General features: G+C 57.6%; 4 protein-coding genes across 10 annotated transcripts in view; 2 read left to right on the top strand and 2 right to left on the bottom strand.

The window, feature by feature from the left end:
• Positions 1-638: 638 nt before the first annotated feature.
• BCKDK (branched chain keto acid dehydrogenase kinase) lies at positions 639-4,835 on the top strand. 4 transcript variants are annotated; one of them, XM_059154888.1, is made up of 13 exons: positions 641-772; positions 1,145-1,189; positions 1,344-1,707; positions 1,826-1,894; positions 1,987-2,097; positions 2,410-2,457; positions 2,538-2,657; positions 2,740-2,838; positions 2,985-3,058; positions 3,348-3,476; positions 3,567-3,656; positions 4,131-4,289; positions 4,379-4,835. In XM_059154888.1, exons 3-13 carry the CDS (start codon positions 1,513-1,515, stop codon positions 4,521-4,523), a joined length of 1,239 nt encoding a protein of 412 aa, XP_059010871.1. In that variant the 5' UTR covers positions 641-772; positions 1,145-1,189; positions 1,344-1,512; the 3' UTR covers positions 4,524-4,835. The 4 variants fall into 4 exon arrangements, with proteins under 4 accessions (XP_059010875.1, XP_059010873.1, XP_059010871.1 ...); XM_059154890.1 differs by lacking the exon at positions 3,567-3,656 and having other exon boundaries at positions 640-772; XM_059154889.1 differs by lacking the exon at positions 1,145-1,189 and having other exon boundaries at positions 643-772.
• A 2,850-nt stretch (positions 4,836-7,685) lies between these two features.
• Positions 7,686-17,673, top strand: KAT8 (lysine acetyltransferase 8). 2 transcript variants are annotated; one of them, XM_059154887.1, is made up of 11 exons: positions 7,687-7,923; positions 9,119-9,193; positions 9,273-9,448; positions 13,116-13,169; positions 13,265-13,429; positions 14,179-14,268; positions 16,407-16,547; positions 16,647-16,740; positions 16,835-16,985; positions 17,119-17,273; positions 17,488-17,673. In XM_059154887.1, exons 1-11 carry the CDS (start codon positions 7,713-7,715, stop codon positions 17,550-17,552), a joined length of 1,377 nt encoding a protein of 458 aa, XP_059010870.1. In that variant the 5' UTR covers positions 7,687-7,712; the 3' UTR covers positions 17,553-17,673. The 2 variants fall into 2 exon arrangements, with proteins under 2 accessions (XP_059010869.1, XP_059010870.1); XM_059154886.1 differs by having other exon boundaries at positions 7,686-7,923; positions 17,119-17,673.
• On the bottom strand, positions 17,630-21,831 carry PRSS8 (serine protease 8). Its single transcript, XM_059154893.1, has 5 exons — positions 21,437-21,831; positions 19,588-19,750; positions 19,022-19,293; positions 18,763-18,929; positions 17,630-18,655 (listed from the first exon to the last, which is right to left on the bottom strand). The coding sequence occupies exons 1-5, from the start codon at positions 21,519-21,521 to the stop codon at positions 18,347-18,349; spliced, it is 996 nt and encodes a 331-aa protein (XP_059010876.1). The 5' UTR covers positions 21,522-21,831; the 3' UTR covers positions 17,630-18,346.
• Positions 21,832-23,981: 2,150 nt separating this feature from the next.
• PRSS36 (serine protease 36) overlaps positions 23,982-24,902 on the bottom strand; it is a 31,940-nt gene continuing 31,019 nt past the window's right edge. For all 3 annotated transcript variants that reach the window (XM_059154878.1, XM_059154879.1, XM_059154880.1), the window contains exons 14-15: positions 24,746-24,867; positions 23,982-24,498 (exon numbers count right to left, since the gene is read on the bottom strand). In XM_059154878.1, the coding sequence (XP_059010861.1) occupies positions 24,220-24,498; positions 24,746-24,867 (401 nt within the window). In that variant the 3' untranslated portion in view covers positions 23,982-24,219. The remainder of the gene's footprint in view (positions 24,499-24,745; positions 24,868-24,902) is intronic.

Raw genomic sequence — 24,902 nt, 5'->3', positions numbered from 1 at the left:
ACCAATGTCCCAGACCCCATCTGATGCTTCCTTCCTGTGCAGCCTTCATCAGGATTTATGACCCTGAAACTTCCTTCCTCTGTGGGTCAGGGGAGGGTCCACTTATTTGATTCAATACCTCAGCTCCTCTTCTGGCACGGAAAAGTCCCCCAATGAGCGTATCAGGCCTGAATGAATAATAATAACTCACTCACATCGTGCTAATTTCATGCCTGGCACTGTTCTAGGCACTTGACACCTATAAACTCATATACCCACACAATCGCAAGTTTGGTACATCCTAATTTTACGAACACAGACATTAAAGCATGAGGCAGTTTAAGTTAAGTCATTCCGGATGGTAAAAGTGGCTGAACTAGGGTTTGAGCCAGCAGTCTGCGCTTCCACAGGTGCGTCAGGAAACACTGGTGGGGACGGATGGGACCGCAGGAAAGCGACGCGGGGTTCGGCCTGCGCGCTTCACGTCTAAGGGTCTTCTCGCCCTGTCCCTCTTCCCATACCAGGAAGCCTGTTTTATAGAACAGGAGACGGAGACCCAGGGAGACCCAGGAAGGAGCCGTGGAAATTCATCTGGGGGTCCAGGAGCAGGGGCGTGGCTGACCTGGTCCGGCTCCAAACTACAACTCCCAGGAGGCACCGGGCCCCCGAAGCCCCGCGACGTCACGGCGGCAGACGGCGCAGGCGGCTCGGCTCTCCGGGCCCGTCGACTGTCGGGCCGTTCCGCTCGGACCTCGGCCCTGGCCCCGGCCCCGGCCCCGGCCCCGGCCCCGCGGTAAGTGGAGCAGCCGGCGCGGACCCTGCCTGCCGAGGCTCGCGGCGCGTGCTCGGAGCCTCCGGCGTTGAGCTGGACCGCGGGGTGCGCGCCCACCGGGGTGGCATCTACCGTAGAGGGGGGATCGGGCCGAACCAAGCGACCCTGCGGAGGGGGAACCCAGACGGCGACTCCGGGGCCGCTACTCCGATGCCGCCGGCCCCCGGGGGCACAGAGCGGTGTGCCACACACAGGCAGGCCACTCTCGTGGGGGGCCCGGGTCTGAAGGCGCCGGGTAGGGGTCAGCCCCGCCCCCTGAACGAGGGTGCCCAGGACCACCGGGAGGGGTGTTGTTTTCCGGCTGGACGCGTCTGAGATTCCCCTCCCCTCCAGGCACCAGCTAGAGCCTCAAGCTGAAGAACAGGCCGGCAAAACAAGGTAGTACGGGCCCGGCCCGTGTGTGTTTGGGGAGGTGGTTGCACGGGTGCGGATAGAGATTGCCCAGGTCTGATGATACCGGGGTCCACGTGGAGAGTTGGTGCAGATCGTCTGCATTCGGATCCTTACAATTCCCCCTTCCTTTCCCCGGCAGATGGGAGCTGCTCCCCGGGGGCTGAGCTTGTCAGCGTCCCGGACCTGCCGTCGTGGCTCCTGAAGTCAGAGAAAAGCCCCTGCCCCGCTCTGGGGTCGGCTTGGTGTATCCGGTGCTCTGCCCTAGCAGTCGCCTAGTTTGAAAAGAAACAAAGGAGCGGAGCAGGACAATGATACTGGCGTCCGTGCTGGGGAGTGGTCCCCGGAGCGGACCTCCACTCCGGCCCTTACTGCGGCCTGCACTCTCACTCCGGGCCCGCTCCACATCAGCCACCGATACGCACCACGTGGAGATGGCGCGGGAGCGCTCCAAGACTGTCACCTCCTTTTACAACCAGTCGGCCATCGATGTGGCCGCGGAGAAGGTGCGCAGCTGGGCAGAGGTCCTGTCTGGAGCTGGGGACGGTGTTCAGGGAAGGGGTGGAGCTAATGTGGTGGGGCGGTGCTGCAGATCCAGGCCTCAAAGTCCCCTCGCCCCTCCAGCCCTCAGTCCGCCTCACTCCGACCATGATGCTCTATGCTGGCCGCTCTCAGGATGGCAGCCACCTTCTGGTAAGATTCCAGCCCCCTTGCTTGGTTCCGGGTTCCTGCAGCCTGGGCACAGCCTGTCCGGCCCTGGCCCTGACTGCCCTCATTTTTCCTAGAAAAGTGCCAGGTACTTGCATCAAGAGCTGCCAGTGAGGATTGCTCACCGCATCAAGGGTTTCCGGAGCCTTCCTTTTATCATTGGCTGCAACCCCACCATACTGCACGTGGTAAGATGGCCTCAGGGGGTGTGAGTTTTTCTAGAGGGCATTGTAGATCAGTGTGCCCACTGCCCATGGGGCGTGTCGGGAGATGGGACCAGAATGGGAGAACCTTGTCTGCCAAAAGGTTTCAGGGCCAGAGGGCTCAGACCCAAGCCCTCGGAGGCCAAAGCTGCATATTTACTGAGGCTTAAAAGGCCACAGTGGAGGTGTAAACCAAGTGCATTGGGGTGGATGGCAATCCCCATGGGTAAGCACGGGTGGCTGCGCTCTACCCAGTGCCCACAGCACCCTGTGAACTTCCACACCACTTCCTTGCAGCACGAGTTGTACATCCGTGCCTTCCAGAAGCTGACCGACTTCCCTCCGGTGAGGGCTGGGCCAGGGCAGGGTGAGGGGCTGAGAGGTCAGGGCCGAAATATCCAAGCTCATGACTCTGTGGCCTGTAGATCAAGGACCAGGCGGACGAGGCTCAGTACTGCCAGCTGGTGCGACAGCTGCTGGACGACCACAAGGATGTGGTGACCCTCTTAGCGGAGGGCCTGCGCGAGAGCCGGAAGCATATAGAGGTCAGGGGCAGCACAGTGGGCACCCGGGCCTGTTGGGGGGCCTGCGAAAGGCACGGGGTTTCTGAGGACCCACTCTTCACAGGATGAGAAACTCGTCCGCTACTTCTTGGACAAGACGCTGACCTCGAGGCTTGGGATCCGCATGTTGGCCACTCATCACTTGGCGCTGCATGAGGACAAGGTGGGGTGCTGGGATCTGAGACCTTCCAGGTGGGACAGATGGGACCAAGCCAGGGTTCCCTGGGGCTTGGGGCTGCTTCAGGGGTCCAGAGATGGCAAGGTGTGGGTCAAGGTACTGTTTAGTCCTGACTTTCTTTCTCCTGCCAGCCCGACTTTGTTGGCATCATCTGCACTCGCTTGTCGCCAAAGAAAATTATTGAGAAGTGGGTGGACTTCGCCAGGTGAGGCTAGAACAGCTAAGGGGGTGGACGGCTTCTGGCTGGGAAGGGTTGGGCCTGAGCCCTTGCCTGGGACAGGGTTTCTCAAATGTGGCACTATTGACATTTTGGGTCAGATAAATCTCAGGGGCTGTCCTGTGCTTATTCGGATCTTTAGAAGGAATCCTGGCTTCTATTCAGTACAACTCGCAGTGTGGCAAGGAAAAATCTCTCTAGAAATTGCATCTGGGGTTGGTGGAGGCAGAACCACCTCTGTCTGAGAATCACTGGCTAGGTCGGCTCCTATCCACAGACGCCTGTGTGAACACAAGTATGGCAATGCCCCCCGCGTCCGCATCAATGGACACGTGGCCGCCCGTTTCCCCTTCATCCCTATGCCGCTGGACTACATCCTGCCTGAGCTCCTCAAGAATGCCATGAGGTAGGCTGGCTGGATACGTTGGAAGGGAGCAGACAGGAACTGGGGTGAGGCTGGGGCACCACCGCCTACTGGTGTTTCCTCCCCACATAGAGCCACGATGGAGAGTCACCTCGACACTCCCTACAATGTCCCAGATGTGGTCATCACCATCGCCAACAATGATATTGATCTCGTCATCAGGTTTGGCCTGAGTGGGAGTTAGGCTGGAAACGCGGGGGTCGCGATTTCTGCCTGGCTGCATGACCTTGAGCCGGCAGCTGCTCTACTCTGAGACTCGGTCTCTGGTCAGACAGAATGCTCTCTGGTTTTGAGTGCTGTGAGCTAGAGAGGAACGGATCTGGGGCTGGCTGCAGGTGCCAAGTCCTATCCTTGTCAGCAGCTGAGGGTCCTGGAGTGGGGAGTTAGGAGTAACCAGTCCACGGCGTCGGGCTGGTGGTAAGTGTGAAGTCCCGCGAGAAGGTGTACGCAGCCAGTGGCCCAGGCAGAAGTGACGACGGAAGGGTGGTGCTTATAAAACAAGGGCCGGGGTCTGGGTGGAGCCCGTCCCATCCTTGGGTGGAAGGGGCAGGAAGGCAGACTTGGCACTGTTTATTTGGGAGGTAGTGAGGCTCCCACCCAAGCGGAGCCAAGCCCATGTTATCAACATCTTGCCAGGATTTCAGACCGGGGCGGGGGCATCGCTCACAAGGACCTGGACCGGGTGATGGACTACCACTTCACTACAGCTGAGGCCAGCACCCAGGACCCCCGGATCAGCCCCCTTTTTGGCCACCTGGACATGCACAGTGGCGGCCAATCAGGGCCCATGCACGGGTGAGGCCCCACCTGGCCAGGATGGAGGGGGAGGGGGGCCCCAGGAAACCCAAGCCTCTGAAGCTATCCTGTCCCCCCGCCCATCCCAGCTTTGGCTTCGGGCTGCCCACCTCACGGGCCTACGCGGAGTACCTCGGCGGTTCCCTTCGACTGCAGTCTCTGCAGGGCATTGGCACAGACGTCTACTTGCGGCTCCGGCACATTGATGGTCGAGAGGAAAGCTTCCGCATCTGACCCCACAGCCCTCGGCCTACTTGCCTGCCTCGCCTGGGCCCCACACCCTGCCAGGACCTTTTGGGCGAGGCAGGGTGCCACCCTGGTCCACATGCTGCTGCATCTTGGGTCTTCGGGCCCCAAATAGATGGAGTTCCATGGAGCCCGGTGCCACGCCTCCTCTACAGAGGTCCACTGCTTCGCTGCCTCCAGGCCTTGGAGGAGAGAAAGTGGGGACCCGTGAGGCCTCCGGCACCAGCTCCTTTATTCTCGTTCCTGGGGAACCCCGACCTTGACCTGCTGTTTGTTATTAAAGTTCACATTTTGAATGCCCTCTTGGGCCCCGTGTGTGGGGAGGGCAGGTGTGTGTTGCCACCCTGTTCTGGTTCCCTGGGCCGTTGGGTTTATGTAGCTTGTGTCTCAGTCTCGAACTGTCCAGACAGCCTGTCAGGCCAGGTATAGAATTGCCCCCAAATCTCTTTAACAAATGTTAAATTTCGTTTAACAGATGTTTCTGTGTCCCAGGCTATATTGAAGGCCCAAGTTGGCCTAGCCTCAGGCCTCAGTTCTGACACCTCCCTTCCTGGCAGTCACAGGTTCTGGAGGTGAAGGTTACCAGACTGGGCAACCTCCTTGAGCCACCTGATTCCTAAGTAAGGTTAAAAATACTGCCTGCCAGCTGTGCCTGCTTCTGCCAAGAAAAAGGAACACATAAAATTATATCCTGGCAGGTCCCAGGGGACAGTGGGGCCTTGGTGGGGGAGGGCAGAAGGAAAGGGCTCCAGACAGCAGGTGGGGACCCAAGGGAGGGGAAGAAGGGCCGGAAGCCCTGCTTGGTGGGACTGGTGAGAGAAGTGGGGATTGAGGAAGACAGGAATTCTATCTGATGTCACATGCCAGGTGGTGGAAACCATAGTGACATCCCAGGCTGAAGATCCTGCTGGCTGTGGCGCAGGGGACGTGGCTGGAGTCTGGCCAGGAAATACGGGCTTTTATCCTGTAGGCAGCACGAATCCATGGACAGATTTTCAGCAGGGCAGGGATGTTTCTGGTTGGGTTTCCTGGGAAGCGGACGCTGAAAGGAGGCTTTGTGTCTCTGTGATTTGTTGGGAAAGTGCTCCAGTTAGGGAGTAGGAGAGGCACGAAAGGGAAGGGCCGGAGGCCAGACAAGGACATCATCTCAGGCAAAAGTTCAGGGCTAGCTAGTAAGTTCTGCCTTAGAGTTGGAGGCAGGAGAGCTAAGTTGCACAGTCATTGATGAACTCTTCTTGATAATCATTGGTTAATGTCTGTATTGGAAAGTAGGGGTGGATAGGTACTTAAACTTCCAAACTGAAAACTTCCTTTGCTTTTTTAAGATTTTATTTACTTATTTGAGAGAGAGGAGAGGACAGAGAATCCCAAGCAGAATCTGTACTGAGCCCAGACCCCACCACAGGGCTTGATCTCCTGACCCTGAAATCATGACCTGAGCCAAAAGTGGGAGTCGGATGGATATGAAACCAACTGAGCCACCCAGGCTGAGCCACCCAGGCGTGTCCCCACCCCCCTCACTCCTCCCAGCCCCCCACTGCCTTTTCAGCTTTACTTAGGCAAAACAGCTTTATTGGCCCAAGGGATAGTTTGATAAAGAGCCTCTGGCTTTTGAAGGCACATCAGAAGTAATCTGGATCTGAAGAAGCAACAAAAAGAGATTCCAGAGGGTCTGGGTGAAGCATCCACACAGTTCTAGAAATAACAGATTTGCACATTAGAAAGAGGATTAGAGGGAGACTAGTGAAGAGGTTGGTGTAGTAACCTGGATCAGGGGTTTTAAAGCCTAGGCTAATGCTCAACTAGAAAGGACAGCAGCCCTGTAACAAGATGTTGGGTGCAGTCAAAAGTGAGGCATCAGGACCGTGGGTGGAGAGAATAACAGTCTTGAAGATGGGGGCGGGGGTAGGATGAGGAGTGGGAGAAGGCACTGTGGTTTCTTTTAAAGATTTGTTTTAGAGGGTGGGGAGGGGCAAAGGGAGAGAGGGAAACCATCCTAGGCAGATACCGTGCTGAGCACGGAGCCTCACAAGGGGCTCTATCTCATGACCTGAGCGGAAACCACGACTGCGCTACCCAAGTGCCCCAAGGCATTACAATGTTTTTCTTTCTTGCCTGACTTGTTTCTTTGGCTTATTACGCAGCCAAACACCTGGCATTCACTGCTCAGGCGCCCACCAATTCTTTAACTTCCCCAAGTCCCTAGTGCTTCCCACTGCTCACTCCTCTACTTCTTGATCTGAAACCCGAGTCCCGACTCCGTTAGAACTGAGCATTCCACTCCTTTAGAACTGCTTTTAATCCCAATAACCAATCTGTAAGTCAAAGAAAATTCAGAGAATGGCCAAAAAGAATGTCTATTGCGTACCTACCCTGTTTGACACTGTGCAACACACTTTATGTACCAAAGAGATCGGTAAATATATGGCGTGCCCTTTATATAGCTATATGGGCTATCCACTGATATAGGATAACCTTCTCGGCACTCTGAGGCTGAACACCTTGCACAATTTACCCAGAGCAGGGTCAGAACCCAAGATGCCTCACGAAGCTCAGGATGCTCCACTATGGCCACTGCCTTTGACTAGTTTGTTTAGGGGATGTCTGTTGCGCGCGCCTGGCTCTCGTCTTCGGTTTCATTCTGCGAGAGCAGTTTACTGGCCACCCCCGGACACGGCCATCTGTTTCCCTCGCCCTGACTGAAGGAAGGCGGCTCCTCCGACCTTTACGAAAGGGGCGATCTGGATCAGTGGGGCGGGGATGGACGGCGCAAAGGCGGGGGTGAATTCTGGGCTCAAAGCCTCAGTGCCAGGACCCCGGGGGCCGCTCTAGCTCGCCCCGCTGCCGGGTAAAGTGGGGGCAGCAACTGTGCCCAGGGGCACACCCTCGCTTCCTCGGGTACCAGGCCCTTTAAAGGCCGGGCTGAGTCATCACACCAGGAAAATCTCCTCTTTCAACTCGGGGTCCAGCCGTATTTCCAGACGGAAGAAAGGGCCAGGGCCCTTGGCACAGAAAGGTCAAACTTGGGCCGGGGCGGGGACAGGCCGCACTAACCAATGAGCTCTTGCCGCGTCACAGACCCCGCCCTCAAGCCGGCAGCGGCCTCCGCCACGCGTCGCTGACCCGGAACTAAAGGGCTGCGCGGCGCCGGATTCTGGCGTCATCTCCACTACAGCGATGGCGGCGCAGGGAGCAGCTGCTGCGGTTGCGGCGGCGACTTCAGGGGTCGCGGGGGAGGGCGAGCCCGGGCCCGGGGAGAATGCGGCGGTCGAGGGGACCGCCCCGTCCCCGGGCCGCGTCTCTCCCCCGACCCCGGCGCGCGGCGAGCCCGAAGTCACCGTGGAGATCGGAGAAACGTACCTGTGCCGACGCCCGGACAGCACCTGGCGTGAGGGCGGGGCCCCACAGGCCTGAGGGCGGGGTCTCGGAGGCGCTGGGGTCACGAGGGCGGGGTCACGAGGGCGGGGTCTCGGAGGCGCGCGGAGCTTCGGCCGGTCCCGGGCGCCGCCTGCAAGCCCCGCGGGTCTCGGCAGTCCGCGGCTTCGTCCCGCCGCTTGTCCGGTCTCGGGCTTCGTGGCCTTTCCGACAACACCTCGGCTCTTTGCTGGTGTCTCCCGCCTGCGCGGCTTCCTCTTCGGCGCCGCGGAGGGAGACGCCACCGGGCCCCCCTCCCCTCCCCTCCCCAGGTTCCGTGCAGGGCGGGCGTCCGCGCGACCGCCCCTCGCGAAGGCCCCGAGCAGAGCAGAGCGCGGTGTGCCTTGCCCCCTGTGCCCGCTGCTCCGAGGGTCCCTCCTGCCCTTTCTCCGGGCTCGGCTGGCAGCGCTTACTCAGCCTCTTAACGTGCCCTAAGTCCTGGGATGCCATTCCCGGCTCCCTTCCGGCCGAGCGAGTCGTGCCCGCGGCATTCTCTTCATACCTCGGCCGCGGTGTGTGTGACACCTGCTGTCACTGTCTGGCTGCGCCTTCCTCTGGCCACGGGGGAGCTTCTGCAGGGCGGGACCGCTTGTGACTCAGTGCGGTGGCTTCTCTGCCCGGCAGTAGCACAGCTAGGACCAGACCGGCCGTGGTGGTCTTGCTCACCTGCCGAATGGTCTGCTAGTTGGCAGTGCTGTGCTAAAGCCTTTAGAAGCATTAAGTCGCCCTCTGAGACGGGCACTATTATCCCTGTTTTGTAGACGAAGAAACTGAAGCTCACCCCAAATAATTTGCAGTTAAATAAAGGCCGTGGGGAGCTAGGGCTCCGTATAAACGCGGAGCCAGCCCTCATGGCTCCTGAACAAATGAACGCCTGAGTACAAGACAAACATGGAGTTTGGAGCCAGACTAAGCTCAGTGGAGTGTTAACTTCTTGGCACTTTGTACATATGTGAGCTTCGGTTAGCCTCCGTGTGTCACCTGCAGAGAAAGAGCAGCAGCTCCAGCCTGGCCCACTTAACAGGCAGTGATCAAGTGAATGGCCGATGCGGCCAGGGGCGGTTAGCTCATGTGTGACCTGGCATCTGGAAACTGCTCCTCGGTCGAAGGATCCTCCTTGTCCCATTCCTGCCGGCCTTGCTGATGATCCTGGCCTTTCTCTTCCACAGATTCTGCTGAAGTGATCCAGTCTCGAGTGAATGATCAGGAGGGCCGAGAGGAATTCTATGTACACTACGTAGGCTGTGAGTGACTTGGGGGTGTTCGGGCCTGGGGTGGGGCAGAGGGCTGGAAGGGCAGCCCACTCATGGCCCGTCCTCACAGTTAACCGGCGCCTGGACGAATGGGTCGACAAGAACCGGCTGGCGTTGACCAAGACGGTCAAAGATGCCGTGCAGAAGAACTCCGAGAAGTACCTGAGTGAGCTGGCTGAGCAGCCCGAGCGCAAGATCACTCGCAACCAGAAGCGCAAGCACGATGAGATCAATCATGTGCAGAAGGTCTGGGTCCCCTCCCCTTCTCCAAGGCCCCAGGAGGCTCAGCTGCCTCTGCCAACTCCCTTGAGTCCTGGGGCTAGAACCGCAACAGCTTCTGTTTCTTAGGCTTCTGTAGTGTGTCAGGGACTTAGCCCATGTTTTGTCAGACAGTCTTCGCAGAGAAGAAAAGTGAGGCTCAGAGAGGGCAAGCACTTGGCTACAGTCTCGCAGCAAGGAAGTGGCGCAGCTGGGATTGGAACTCAGGGCCTCCTGCAGCAGTATTCTTCTTTGTCTCCTATTTGCCACACCATCTTAGACAAAGGTTTGAAGTCCAAAAGGAAGGAACAGAATGAATGATTTTGGGCACTGCTGCTGCCCAGCACTGTGCTGACTCCTACACATATATAAGCTCATCATATCATTCCTAACCATCCAGTGCCATGGCGATCATGGTTTCTGTAGATGAGGAAGCAGCATCAGAGAGGTTAGGTAACATGCCCAAGGTTGCACAGCTAGTAAAAGGGTGGGCTGGAATTAGAATAATAATGGCAGACATTTATTGGCTTGTGAGCCGAAGTTATAGGCTTAGTATTTTAATATATGATCTCACTGAAGTTTCACAGCAGCCTTGTGAGGTAAGCAGCGTTATTATCTCCAGTTTACAGGGAGGAACAGATAAGTTTTAAGAATCTGGTCAGGAATTAGATTTGCCAGCTTCTGGATTGTCTGGCTTCAGGGCACCAGAGCCCTTAACCATGACTTCACCACGTCCTTAGAAACTCAGGCTACTTGATCCAAAACCTGGAAGGATCCTTCTTGATGCAAAAGCTGGGTATTTTTATCCCCAATCCATGCCACCTGTGGGGGTTGCTTTTCCCTGACCCTGAGCCTCAGTTTCCTGATTTGTAAAGTGAGCGCAGATGAAACCAGGGTTTATTGAGTTCTCAGGCACTTAGACATTCATTAGTTTCAGCCACTGTGATTTCCTTCTGAGTGCTCATTGTGTGCATGTTCTCCGTGCTTCCTTCTGAGTGCTCATTGTGGCAATGTTTTTCCAGCGTGGGGGCACGGCCAAATTAGTTCAGTGGGTTGTAACAGGCTTTTAAATTGAAAAATGAAAGAAAGAGGGGGTGCCTGACTGGTTCGGTTGGCGGAGCATGTGACTCTTGATCTTGGGGTTGTGAGTTCGAGCCCCATGCTGGGTGGAGAGATGACTTAAAATGAAAATATGGGGCACTTGGGTGGCTCAGTCAGTCGGTCAAGTCTCTGATCCCAGGTCAGGTCTTGATCTCAGGTTCATGAGTTCCAGCCCCGCGTTGGGTTCCACGTTGAGTGTGGAACCTGGTTAAAAAAAGAAAAGAAAAGAAAAATAGGGAAAGATAGGAAATGTCAGAGTACGTTGCACTTTATTAAACGTTATATATTGTTTTTGAGAAGCTTTTATTTCACGTACAAATACATGTAATGTGTATGCACTGACAGGTCAGCTGGGTTGCAATGCTAAGCATTTCCTGCTGTGGATCATGGTAAAAAAAGTTTTGAAATACCCTAAGCTGCAAAGACCCTGCAAGGCCTAAGGCAGCAGCGACCTACTGACCTTCCTGTGATAAGTGGGAATGTGTCTGTGCCGTCCGGTAGAGCAGTGCCGCTAACCATACGTGGTGACCGAGCACTTGGGATGTGTTTCATGTGGCTAAAAATTAAATTTGTGTTAAATTTAATGAATTCAAATAGCCACCTGTGGCCAGGTCTCAGTTTCTCTTAGTTCCTCGAACAGGTTGTGCTGGCACATTAAAGTCTCAAAAGTGTACCTGGAAGCTGGTAGTCAGCAGGGGTGCCAGTGGGCCGGTGGTGATAAAATCAAAGGGTGATGGATAATCGGAGTTAATAATAAGCAAGGCTCTTCAGAGCCAAATTAATGTTTAATTCTAAATAAATTGCAGCATTTAAGACAAGTACTGTTTTTGTAGTTCTTTAACACCCATGCAGGAGAGGATTGTCTTTTGTGAGAGTGGGGAAGTGGGTTTTTAAAGAAACATGTAAGGAGAAAAATCCTTCTTCCTCATCTTTGCAGGGGTCAGGCTTGGAGTTGGGCCAGCCAGGGGCCCGTGTTCAGCGCTGCTGGGTACCAGTTCTATAACCTGACCTCTCTGTACCTCAGTTTCCTCTTTGTGCCATGTGGATGATGAGCACTCCTGTCTCAGGCTCTTTGTGAGGGCTAAAGAAAATAATGCCTGTGGAGTGTTTGGCACTTGAAGTAAATGGCAGTGAGCTAGTCCCCAACGACAAGTGACCTCCCTCTCCCTGCCTCTTTACTTCTCTAAAACAGAAATAAAAAGGCTATGGCTCAGCGTGGGTGAAAAGGTTTCATGAGGCCACACAGGCCAACACAGGCCAGGTGCTTATTGGGAAGGGATCTGGGGAAAATGCTGACCCCCTCCTGCCTCCCCAGCCACAGGGCAAGGCTGCCGTCTCCCCTGGTGTAGGTCATAGGCCTTCCTGGGGTCCCTTTCCATTATCAGGCTGTGTGCTTGGTTCCTCCTACAGAGTCTGACTTAGGAACAGGATGTGCTATGAGGGTGACATGACTTTCAGTCCCTGATTTCTAAGGACTTGGAAAATTGGGGAAACTAAGTGGCAGCAGGCAGAGTGGATTGTTGTTAATGCCTTACAAAACTTGGAAAGGAGAGGGCGTGTTCTGTGGCGGAAGGATTCAGTCAGGTCTCCCGGAGGGTGAGGGCAGCGCGCAAGGCCTTGAAGGACAGGGAAGAGCACAGTAAAAACAGTTCCACACGATGGCTCGCAACACGGCCTCACTTCACACTCCCCTGGCTCACACTCCATGCGAGGCTGAATAAGCAGTTTTTGGAGGTCGGGGAGAGGGAACTGCATGCGCAGAGCACGAAGGCCACAGAAAGCGGGGTGTTGAGAGCATAGAGCTGAAGGGGCTGTGCCTGGAGGCTGGGAATCTGCGGAAGCTTAGTTAGGGGTCCAGACTGGAGATGGTGGCAGTAGCTCTTCGGAGTTGGCCAGAGAAGAGTTTCAGAGACGGACCGATGGCAGAGACCTCAAGGAGGTAGAATTGACAGACCTTGGCCCTTCATCAGATGCCAGGCTAAGAGGAGGAGGAGTCCGAAGAGCAGACCTATTGGTCTTGGGCAGCTGGACTGAAGGTGCTGCTCCCAGTGAGAGGGGGAGCCCGGGAGGATTAAGAGGTTTGCGGGGAGGACGGGGTTGAGTTTCTTTCTGGACATCTAGAGCCTGATGTGGCTGCGGGAGGGAGCAGGCAGCTCCCTGGATATGGTGCTCAGGAAAGAGGCCCAGTCTCACTGGGAAGTCCAGCACCAGTTCCTGCTCAGAAGGTAAGATCCGGTATTCATCTGTCTCATGACAGTTTGAGCAGAGCTGGATTGATCCTTTTGTGTAGCTGAAGCTCTTACCAGCCCAAGGGCTGGAACCAGACCTCCTGATCCTAGCCCTGTTCATCTGGCAAAAGGTCCAAACTTGGGCAGGAGAGGAGCTTGGCCCAGCTTCAGAACCACGTCAGACAGGTTAGCTGTTCATGTGGTTGTTAGTGTCATCCAGGGGATGAGATCTGGAAGACCGGAGGGAAGCACTGGGTTCTGGTGCAGTGGACGCCACTTGACCACCACTTCTGTTTACCTCTGTTCACGGCTCTGTCCTTGCGCAGACCTACGCAGAGATGGACCCCACCACAGCAGCCTTGGAGAAGGAGCACGAAGCGGTAAGCAGGGGCCGGGCTCCTGACTGGGGCCCTCCCTCACCTGCTGTCCTTGGCCCTGAGCCAAACACCGCCCTGCGCTCCCACCTTACCCACAGATCACCAAGGTCAAGTATGTGGACAAGATCCACATCGGGAACTACGAAATCGATGCGTGGTACTTCTCACCGTTCCCCGAAGACTATGGGAAACAGCCCAAACTGTGGCTCTGCGAGTACTGCCTCAAGTACATGAAATTTGAGAAGAGCTACCGCTTCCACTTGGTGAGACGGGGCTCGCTGGACCAGGCTGAGGGGCTGAGGCAGCAGCCATAGGGAAGAGACAGGTCCAGAGGAGTTGAGTGCAAGGAAAAGCTGCCCACGGCTCAAGAGCCCTGGGTTCTAGGCCTGGCCTTGCCTTGCCTGGAGTGAGTGTGGCCAGTTTGCTGCCTTCGCCCAGGCCTGAGCGTCCTCATCGTGGAATGGGGTGGCTAACTTACCCAGCCCTTACCGTCTCTCAGGTCCCCCCAGACCCCACGTGTTCCTCAAGGCCAGCCCAGTGCCAGATTCCTCCGGGAGAGAGAGCAAGGGAGCAGAGCCCCTGAGCAGTGGAAGGTGTGGACCAGATGGGAAGCGTTGGCAGAGGCGGAACAGGGTGTGGGGGGCTGGGGGCTCACAGTACTAGCGCAGCAGGGCGGGTCCCGCAAATGTATGCGGTTTAGGGATCGCCACTGTCGTGGATGAGAGCCCTCCAGAGTCCTCCAGAGCCAGGCTGACCCGAACTTGAGACCATCTAGCTGTGTGATATTCAACCCAGTTACTTAGCCTCTCTGCGCCTTGGTTTCTTCATCTGTAAAATGGGCTCTGTGTCAGGTAGTTTGACTCAGATTACTTGATAGAGGTTAAGTATGGAGCCCAGGGTCTGCAGAGGGGGAAACAGAAGTGGAGGCCTGTTGCAAGCCACGCAGGGTGGATGGGGGCTCCCAGCAGGAAGCCGAAGGTCTCAGGCCTCGTCTCCTCCTCCACACCCCCAGGGCCAGTGTCAGTGGCGGCAGCCCCCCGGGAAGGAGATCTATCGCAAGAGCAACATCTCTGTGTACGAGGTCGACGGCAAAGACCACAAGGTGAGTGGGGGGCCCGAGTGCTGTGGGGAGGTGGGGGCAAGCACCTCCTGGGTGATCTTCGTTCTCACCAAAGGGTAGAGGCCGGCCTGAGGACCAGCTCCAACCTGGGAAAGGCCCGTGAGATCAGGCTTAGCCTGGTGAGGGGCCGTGGTGGGGCGCGGTAAACACTCGACCGCGGGGTACCAGCCTTGGGGACCAGGTTTCTGTTCTGTCCCTGAAGACTTTTCTCCTGATGGGGTGGCTTAGCTTGGGGCATTTCTGGCACCCAGAGTGAAGATTGTTGTGCCAGAGGCTGCTTCTACAAGAGCTTTCTCTTTCTGCCGGAAGGAAAGCTGTCTTCCCCGGGAGGGACCGCTTTGTGTGGGACTCGCTGTCCAAGAGCTGTGTAGCTCCGAGAGCCGAGTTCCTGGTTCCTGGCAGCAGGACCTCGGGGGGCAGGGTGCGGCGTTTGCGGCCTGCTTTGCTGCCGTTGAGCACCTGGCCTTTGCCTGGTCAGTCTGGGAAGCTCTCACCATATATCCCTGTTTTCCAGGGCAGGGGACAGTAGAGGGCAGGGCAAAGTGGGCAGGCTGTGGAGTGGTTCCTGCTTCCAGCTGTGCTGTGGTTGATCGGCTGACCTTGGACAAGTTACTTAACGCTGTTTGTTCCTGTTTCCTCATCTGTAAGATAGGAGTCATGATAGTGTTTACCCGGTAGGATTGTTGGTGGAGCAAATGAGCCGGCAATGTCAAGTGCTTAACACAGTGTCTGGGATCCAGAGGGTGCTTAGTAAACATGGGCCTTTCTTATTACTGGTGACCTCCTTGCGTTCAGCCAGCCTTGAGATAAAGAGCCCAATGGGAAGTATTTGCTGTTAGCCTGGCCTGGGTCCCCTGGTTTGCCTTTCTGAGCATGAACAGGGGAGTGGCAGAATGGGCTCCAGCAGGAGGTGTGGGTGTTCTTTCTAGATCTACCCTGGGAACTTTGAAGTCCCAGCCAAGGACTTCCCCTTTCCAGAACCTCAGTTTCCTCCTAGGTAAAATGGGCTAGCAATGCTGGACTTCACAATCGTTGGATCAAATAAGAGTGGATGTAAAAGGTGTCATAAACCAGAGGGCCTCTTGGTCTGTGCCATGAAGCCAACCATTCTCCGTCCTGATGTTGGTCTTTAGCCTGGGTGCATAAAGAGGCTGCCGAGGCCCAGCAGAGGAGTATGGCCAGGTGGGCAGATGGCTCAGAGCCGTCCATTCCACAAATATTTACCAGGCACCAAGCTTCCCGCTTAGCCATGTGCTGGCTGTTGAGGATACAGCTATGAACAAGACAGAACTCATATACCAGTTTGAATCCTGCCCTAGCACTCACTAGCCTTACATCAGCCACTTATCTCCTCTGAGCCTCCCGTTTCCTGATTTGAAGTGTGAGAGTTAATGTCCCTGAAGATTCAACTCCTGCTTAGCACTCAGAAGTGGTAACTGATTGGGATGCATGGCTGGTTCAGTCAGTGGAGCGCAAGACCCTGATCTTGGGGTTGTGACTTCCTGCCCCATGTTGGTGTAGAGATTACTTAAGAATAAAATCTTAAAAAACAAGCAAACAAGCAAACAAAACCAAAAAAACTTTTGCCCATGAGTCCTATCCCCATGCTTTAAGTAAAAAAAAAAAGAAGCCTTTGGGGCACCTGAGGGGCTCCGTTGCATGTCTGACTCTTGATTTTGGCCCAGGTCATGACCTCAGGGTCATGAGATCAAGCCCTGCGTCAGGCTCTGTGCTCAGTGTGGAGTCGGCCTGGGATTCTCCGTCTCCCTCTGACCACCCCGCTTGCACATATTCTCTCTGAATAAATAAATAAAATCCTAAAAAAGCCAAAACAACTCACCTTTTTGCACCGGGGAGAAAAAAAAAGAAGCTGTCATTGATTAATCCAGCTGTCTGGTTTTTAGTTTCCCTGTCCCTCAGGAAGTGACTGCAAGACTCCTCTCAGTTCTAAAAACTGCTATTCTGGGGAGGAGCCCACTTCTCCCTAGCGTGGCACTGGCTGCTCTCCGAAGGCTGGCATTTGCGGAGCAGGGTAACAGCCACTGTCCAGGCCTCACTGAAGTTGGGGGTGGGGGGCAGCCTCCACCTGCTCCCTGAGCCTCCACCTTCCCTCCCCTCAGATTTACTGTCAGAACCTGTGTCTGCTGGCCAAGCTCTTCCTGGACCACAAGACCTTGTACTTCGACGTGGAGCCCTTCGTCTTTTACATCTTGACCGAGGTGGACAGGCAGGGGGCCCACATCGTTGGCTACTTCTCTAAGGTGCTGCACCGGGAAGCCCAGGTTGAGGGAGGGCGGGGACTCTGACCTGGGGAGGTCAGGCTGAGCCTCCCCGCTGGTCCTGACCACACACTACCGTAGGAGAAAGAGTCTCCAGACGGCAACAATGTGGCCTGCATCCTGACTCTGCCCCCCTACCAGCGCCGTGGCTATGGAAAATTCCTCATTGCTTTCAGTGAGTGGTTCCTGGCCTGCGGAGGAAGGGGCAGCCAGGGCGGGGGTGCCGGGCAGGGCTGGGTCCTCCGGAGCCTCTTTCGCTCTGCTACCAGGTTATGAGCTCTCCAAGCTGGAGAGCACGGTCGGCTCCCCAGAGAAGCCACTGTCCGACCTGGGCAAGCTCAGCTACCGCAGCTACTGGTCTTGGGTCCTGCTGGAGATCCTGCGAGACTTCCGGGGCACACTGTCCATCAAGGACCTTAGGTGAGGGCCCTGGAACCCTTAAAGAGGGAAGGACCCTCTAAGACGCTGTGATCCTGTGTCCTTGTCCCCTTTTCTGTCCCGGTCCGAGCCCGCGGGGGGACTGTTTGCAACGTCTGTGCTAACCTTTCTGCAGCCAGATGACCAGCATCACCCAGAATGACATCATCAGCACCCTGCAGTCCCTCAACATGGTCAAGTACTGGAAGGGCCAGCACGTGATCTGTGTCACACCCAAGCTGGTGGAAGAGCACCTCAAAAGCGCCCAGTATAAGAAACCACCCATAACAGGTGGGTGGGGGGCTGCCCAGGGTGTGTGTGTGGGGGGGCAGGTGTTAAGATCTCCTGGGATCCAGAGCCACCTTTTGGCTGTTACATGATCCCAAACTAGTCTGACCAGCTCCCAGGACGGAAGCCCTGGGCAGGCTCGTCACTCCCGGGCTGGAGGTGAAACCTGGCCGGGGCCCGGGGCCCAGCCCCGCCTCTCATGCCTCTCTCCCCACAGTGGACTCAGTCTGTCTCAAGTGGGCACCCCCCAAGCACAAGCAGGTCAAACTCTCCAAGAAGTGAGCTGGCCGCACCCCTGCTGCCGGACCCTGCTTCCCTCCCCACCCCCCCTTTCCTGCCTGTAAATATGTACAGACCTGTTTCATCTTTTTTTTTTTTTTTAATAAAGTAAATTCTGCCAGTGGTTCTGGACTTCGGAGGTGGGAGGGAGAGGCCAGGAGCCGCCGTTCTCGCTGTGCGTCACACACACAGCCGGTGGCGTCAGAACAGTTCACTTGCGCTTGTTCTCTCTGTCCCTCACCCCAAGTCCGGTTCCGGTGGGGGCTCAGTCCTCCGGAGTCTAGAAGTCGAGGTCAGGAGGGCCCGGCAGCCGATGGGGCAAGATTGGGGCCTGTTCTGTTCTTGAGAACACGCCGCCCAGGGCAGCCCCGGCTCAGGAGACAGGAAGAGGGTGACGAGACGGGACTCCTCAGGCGGACGGAGCGCTCCGGGTCTGGAGCCGGCCCTCCGGCAGCAACAAGGCAGGTGCCCCGCCTTCTGGAAACAAAGTGGGGAGTCGGGGCTCATTTTCATCGTAAAGGGTCCTCAGGGGCTCCATAGGAGTCCAACCAGCAGGTGGAGGTGGACAGAGGTTCTAGCCAATACCACAGGTGGGAAACCTGACTGGGGGTTGTAGTCCCAAAGAACAGACCCAGAAGAGGGGGCTCCCGCAGGTCTGGGGAGGAAGGAGCGGCTCCAGCCAGTCCCCAGGCCCAGAAGATGTAAGGAAAGGGTCAGGTCCATTCCCGGGCCAGGTGTCCGTCCTCGGGTACAGTGTGGAAGTCCAAGAAGCAGGGTCAGCTCGCAGGATGACCCGCTTAGCAGATGAGGCCCAGGGTCAGGCCTAATGGCAGCAGAAGGATGAGCCCCAGGAAGCCCCGGACTGGGGCCGCGCTGAAGGCCTGATGGTTGACACAGAGATGGCCGTCAGGCTGGGACTCCTCCACGTGGGGCACCAAGCGAGGCTGGAGCTCTGTCACGTGATAGTGAATCCAGGAGGCATAGCTGGAGGTCAGGGTGTACACGCCAGGCCTGTTGGGGGCCCCACAGGCATCCCCCCAGCTCACGATGCCTGCCAGGTACCAGAGGCCCCCCACAGGGCAGGAGAGTGGGCCCCCAGAGTCTCCCTGAAGAGAAACAGAGTGACTGTCAGGATGAAGCGCCAGGGCCTCAGGCCGGCCCCGCCGACCCTCGACGGCCAAGAGGCCTCGGTCTCCCAGCACCCCCGATTCACCTGGCAGGCGTCCTGGCCTCCCTTCACGTAGCCGGCACACACCATGTCCTGCTGGATGTTGTGGGGCTCCTCGGGCTTGGCGCCGATGTTGTACAGGCACCTGCACGTCTCACGGCTGATCAGTGGCACGTCAAGTTGCTGTAGCTGCCGGGGCGCCAGGAGGCTCACTGTGGAGCAAGAGATGCTTGCCTGGGGCCTCCTACCCCTGAGTCAGGCCCCCCCCCCCACGCCGGCCGCTAGAGGTCCGCGCCCACCTCACCTGAGGGCGCCACATGGCCCCATCCAGTGACAGTGCACTTGAGGCCATTGGGGAAGGAAGCGTTGGCCGCAGGGAGGCAGATGGGCCGGATGTGGCGGGAGAAGGCGACCGGCCTGTTGAGCCGGAGGAGTGCGATGTCTCCCGGGGAGCCCTCCTGGCGGTAGCTGGGGTGGGGCATGACCTGGGCCACGGTGCGGACCTCGGCCTCAGGGCTGTAGGAGTCCAGCTGGTGCGCCCCTAGCTTTACTTCGTAGTCTTCTCTGAGGTGCTCCCTGCAGGCAGAGGGGCCAAGACTGGGACCCAGGAGCTCTCTCCTGGTTCCCTGATCCCTGCCAGGGATCCCTGTTCCAGCCAACCCCAGGTTCTGTTCCCCATTGAAGGGCCTTTTAGATCTGAACTGTCCGTTTGTTTGATCCTGTGACCTGGGACCCCTGACTTTCACTCCTGGCACCTCCTTTCAGACTTCATTCCTGCGACCCCAGACCCAGCCCAAGCATCCCAGCCTCTGGCCTACGTTGATCCCTGCACTTTGCCTGCCTGCCCCGCTGCCCCCCGCCCGCTGGTACCTTGGGAAGCAGTGAGCGGCGGAGAGCACCCACTGCTCGGACACGAGAGAACCGCCACACACGTGGGTGCCGTCGTAGGTGATGCTGACCTGCCAGGGCCACTGGCCGGCGGCTGCGCCACTACCACCCGTGATGCGGGCTTGGAAGGTCACACCGCAGGAAGCTGTCCAGAGAGGAAGGGGAAGGGGTCAGGTCCTTCTGGGGCGCACCCCCTCCATCAGGTTCCTCGGGCCTGCCACGTCGCGACAACCTGGCTTGGAGCTTGGGAAGGGGGTTCACAGGAGCAGCCCCTGTCTGTCCCCGTCCCCTGCTCAGTGGGCACGGTTACTTCCCCCCCTCACCGTCCCGTCACCTGACCGGGTCTCGTCCAGCCTTCTCTCAGGCCCCACCTTCCGTCCGCTCCTCACTAGTCAGAAGATCTTTATACGCGACGAATGTGACCCGGTCACACCTCAGCTGAAACCCTTTCCTGGCTCCTCACTGCCCGTAGATACGTTCCAGACCTTCGGTGACGCTACCACCTACTCTGGCCGTCCTGCGGGACACTTCCTGCCACACACACCGGGCCACACACTTGTTCGCCTCTAGACCTTCGCTTATCCAGGTCACTCTGGCGCTCGAGCCTGCCTTCCGCATCCCTTCACAGCTCAGCAAACCTCTTTGCCTCTGGGGGTGCTTCAAATGTCAGCCTCTCCTGACTGGGCAGGCTGAGTTGGATGATGCCGGTGGCTCTTGGCGGGGGGATGGGTGGGGGTTGGGGGGGTGCATGCTTTCCCCAACACTGTCCCATCACACAACGGTGCTGCTGGTGTCTGCGACTCTGTTTCAGCTGTCCCCAGTCCGGGCATTCCCTAGTGACAGGGACTGGAGCGGATCTCCTTGTTCCTGGGGCCCGGTCCAGGGTTGGGTACACACAGCTGGAGTCAAGGACATGTGTTGACCGAACAACAGGACTCCCACCCGGAACATCTGGTTTCCAGGACAGCCTCACCCGCACTGAGGCTGCGGCCGTTTGGAGCCGAACCCAACAGCCCATCACCAAGTCACCTTGCCTGGTGCAGTGAAACGGTCCAGCCAAGCTCCTCCTGCCCTCATCGTAACGACAAGAGCTACCATCTAGTGACTGATCAAGCACCTCGCTGGGCTGCGAGAGGGCTTTCACTTCCTTTATGTCCCTAAGTCCTCACTGGGCCGCGGGAGACAACCAACATCTTCATTTTTGAGGCAAGAGGACTGGCCAAGAATACACAGCCAGCAGTACGCGGTGAGGCTGGGCGTGAAAATCAGACTCGGGGTCAGGTGGTGCGCCTTGCCAGGAAGTAACCCTGGTTGGTTTTCCGCAAAGGTTGTACCTTTGGAGTCAGACCTGGGTTTAAAATCCCAGCTACGCCTCCGACTGGCTATGTGCTCTTGGGCAAGTCACTCTCAGCACCTCAGTTTCTGTCTCTGTAATCCTCATCTCGGGACTGATGGGAGGATTTACATAGGCAGCAGGGGTGGGTACATGGCCCTCCCGGAGAGGGCTCAGCACTCCGGAAACCTTCCACTGGACTCTGAATCCAGGTCCCCTTCCTTTCCCCTCCCCCACACAAGCCTCACCTTCGTCCCCATCAGCCCCTGGAGGAGAGGAAAAGGGAAGGAAACAGGAAAGACTAGAGGTCTGTCTCTCACCCTGTGCCCCTCAGGAGGCCAAAGCTGAAGGGAAGGGGGGAGGCCCAGAGCTAGGGAGGTTGAAGCCGGGCGTTGTGGAGCCCCGGATAAGGGATGTGCCCAGAAGAGGGATATGACCTCTGCCTATGTCCACCACCCCTCCCCCGAGCCCCACACTCTGACCGATGCAAATACTCACCAAGTCCGGACCGGAATGATCCAAGAAAAAGCAGAACGGCCACAGCCCCCAGCCACCCAGGCCCCAGGCCTGCCCGGTGGGCCATGGCCCAGGACCAGGGCCCCTGGGGAGAGACACCAGGCACTGGAGGGGAAGGTACCTAGGGCTGGTTTCAGAGACGAGTTCCAGGTATCGGCCCCAGACGGAAGGGATCTTGGAATCCGAGCCGCGAAGGGGAAGAGGCGTCGGAGGGTAGCTTCCAAGTCAGGGATAAGGCACGAAGGGAGACGCTGGGGTCCGCGCAGCCCGCCGAGGGGACACGTCTCCAGCGGGGCCTGGCTGCGTAGAGACCTTCCAGAGCGCGGATCCCGGGGGAAGGGCACCTACCTGCCTGCCCCTCCCCTAGCCCCGCCCTTCTCGCTTCGCTCCGCCAGCTTTTCCTGCTAACAGAGTCCTAAGCCCTCCCAGACCCCCAGGCTCTCTGTGTGTGTTTATGTGCGCGCCCGCTCGCAAATCCCTGATAGCTGGACTCCCTAGAATGTGACCCCACTGCCCTCTGTCCCAGGTCTTGCAAGTCTCCCAGACCAGTTATGTCCCCCAGGGCCTGGCCCAGCCTTGGCTGTCCTGGGGCAGTTGTGGTTCTGACCTTTTTTCCCTCCTTAGGCCTGGCGGCCGAGCCCAGGACACCTGGGGCTGCTCCAGGCCGGCCATTTCAGGCCCCTCTGTGGAGTCTGCAGCGTCGCCTGTGTGCGGTGAGGTGTGCCGAGGGGCATGGCAGTGCCGGTCACCTCACAGACATTTCCCGAGTGCCTACTATGTTCCAGGCACAGGACACAAACACAGACACCATCTCTGCCTTCGCTGAGCTCCCGGTGAAATAGCGTGACAGGTCTGAATCAAAGCGTCACACAGAGATTATGGAGTACTTGCGAGCCAGGCACTATGGTAAAGAAGATGGGGGCTCTGGGGGCCTGTCCACGGAAGTCTGACATAGGTTCCCATCAGGAAGGGCTCCTCAGGAAGACTGGAGGGGCTCTGGGAAGGTGTCAAGGCAGGTAGAGGAGAAGGGCGATCCAGGGAAGAATCCAGGGATTCTCCGGTGGAGCAAACAGGTGGCAAGGGCTCACGGGACAGAGGTCCATGGGACCAGTTTGGGGGTCAGGTTCATCCTCTGACCCTGTATGGATCTGTGGGCAACTTGGCATGTATGTTGGCTTCAAGCCTCAGAAAAATAGAGCCCCACTCCCCCACCTACTTTCTATATGGGGCCTCTTAGCCAAAACTTCAGAGCCTCTCCAGGAGGGCAGGGAATTCCTGGGGTGGGTGAGGGGCTAGAGGCTAATTGCTGGGGAGGAGGGGCAACATTGGACACTGTGGTGGGTTTGGGTGGATGGTGGGTGTATGAAATGTTTGTGAGGGACGGCATATGGGTGACTGTCTGGGTATAGGACCGGCTGGGGGGTAACAGTCCCTTTGGGATCTGGCAGCTGATGTTAAGCCCGGTTCTTTAAGAACCTCTGTCCAGCTCCTTAATCTCCCAAGAACTTCCTACTTCCCCTCCGCTATCCTCTGCCCACTCAACCAAGAGATGGTGACTGCAGCCCCAGAGGGGACCCCTCTGCTACCCTCACCATCTGGTTTCCACGCCAAGCACTCCTCTTTCCCCGGGTCTCCGTTTGTCCCTTTTCTGTACTCAGACCTCACCTCTTCTGGGACCCTTTCCGAATCCCCAGCTAGGGGTGTCCACATGTGCCCCTTTTGCCTTGGGAGCACTTCAGGGGCTGATCTATCAGACCCCAGACCCCCTGACTTCGCAATTAGCAGGGAATGTGGTTGAATTCACACAGGGAGGGGCACTAATAGATGGTGGGGGAGGGGGGCGCCTGGGAGGCTAGGTCTGTTAGGCCTCTGGCTTTGGCTCTGGTCACGATCCCGGGGTGGAGCCCCGCATCCGGCTCCCTGCTTCTCTCTCTGCCTCTGCCCCCACCTCCCTGGCTCTTTCTCTCTCTTTCATTCTGTCTCCAATAAATAAATAAAATCTTTCAAAAAAATGAAGGGAGAGGGAGTGCGATGTACCCCCAAGGATGCTTGACGGTGCCCTAACTCTGGGGACACTGGGCAGGATGTAAAAATGGGGCACCACTGAAGGACATGTCATGTGTGAACTGGGGACCCCGGAGGGTGTACACTCTGGGGTGCATAGGAGAGCAGCAGTCTGCGGATATAGACTACGGGAGACCCTGGACTCCCAAGCTGCGACCCTTCCTCAGCCCTCAGCCTCACCCCTTGCTCTGGGAGGCGGGGCAAGGGCAGTAGGGGCTGAGCTGGGGCTGAGGTGTCCGGCAGGTGCTAAGGTTGCTGATTCCACTGGGGAGGTGACACACACCCAGCTGCCACCCCACCTCCCCCGCCCTGGGGCAGGAATGAGGGGCAGCTGCCACGTTATCAGGGACACATTTCCTGGGAGCCCAAGGCCTGACTCACAGAGGCCCAGAAGGGATGGGCCCGATTCCTGGGCTTCCCCCAGCCCCTCGGCCTGCCCCTGGCCATGCCACAAGGCCACGTGTCTGTGTTTACACCTTTATTATCCGCTTCCCGCTGCCCCCAAGGATTCCCGTGCCCGAAATAGCCGGGCACTGGGACCCAATTGTCCAAAGCCGCTGCAGCCCAGGTGGGTGAGGCGCTCCGGAGGTTCCGGCAGGGAACAAAGCCGGTTGGGCCACATTCCAGCCCTGCTGGGCGGGAAGTGCAAGGCAGGAGGGAGTGGGGGGGTAGGGAAGGTTGAGCCAGAGACCCCGGCTCCCTCAGCCCCGGATCAGGGGCGTTAGTAGCAGCAGGAACAGAGCAGCCTGAGGGGAGCCTGAGGCCCTGGCCATGTCGGGGGGACAGAGATCGCTGCCTTCTGGGGTCCAGTAGGGGTAGCCACTGGGAGGCAGAAAATGGGCCTCCTCCACTGTCTGGGAGATCCAGGCCTCTTCAGGGGCGATGGCAGCAAACAGCTCCCGGCTCCCTCGCACAGCCACGCCCACGAGGACCCAGGAGCCCTCCTCGGTCTGGCACAGGAGTGGAGGTGCTGAGGTCACCTGCGGTATTAGAGTCAAATCCCAAAGGGTCTCTTACTCTTTCTTCCTCCTGATTCCCTGCCCCTTCTTAGAGTCCAGCTACAGAGCACTGCTTGTCCCCACCCTTAGGCTTCCTGGCCCCAGTCTCTCTCTGAAGTCCGGCAAGGAAGCGCTGCTCCTTCCCACTTGGCGCCCAGCACTCAAGAATTCCAGCCCTGTTCTCTCTCGAGGACCTGGCTGCCCAGCACCACGCCTCTGCTCCCTTTACCTCACATGTGTCCTCCTGACCTTCTGAGTACAGAACACAGAGAGTCCCAGAGGGCAGAACGCCCTGATAGAGACAGTGACAGAGTCGAGGCATCAAGATGGAGACAGCTGCAGCCACAGGGACTAAGGGGAGAGAGAGTTGTCACAGGATTTCTGGC

Source organism: Mustela lutreola, chromosome 17 (assembly GCF_030435805.1).
Source record: "Mustela lutreola isolate mMusLut2 chromosome 17, mMusLut2.pri, whole genome shotgun sequence".
NCBI lineage: Eukaryota > Metazoa > Chordata > Mammalia > Carnivora > Mustelidae > Mustela > Mustela lutreola.
Note: the sequence above shows the minus strand (reverse complement) of the source record. Positions and strands in the feature narration are given on the sequence as shown.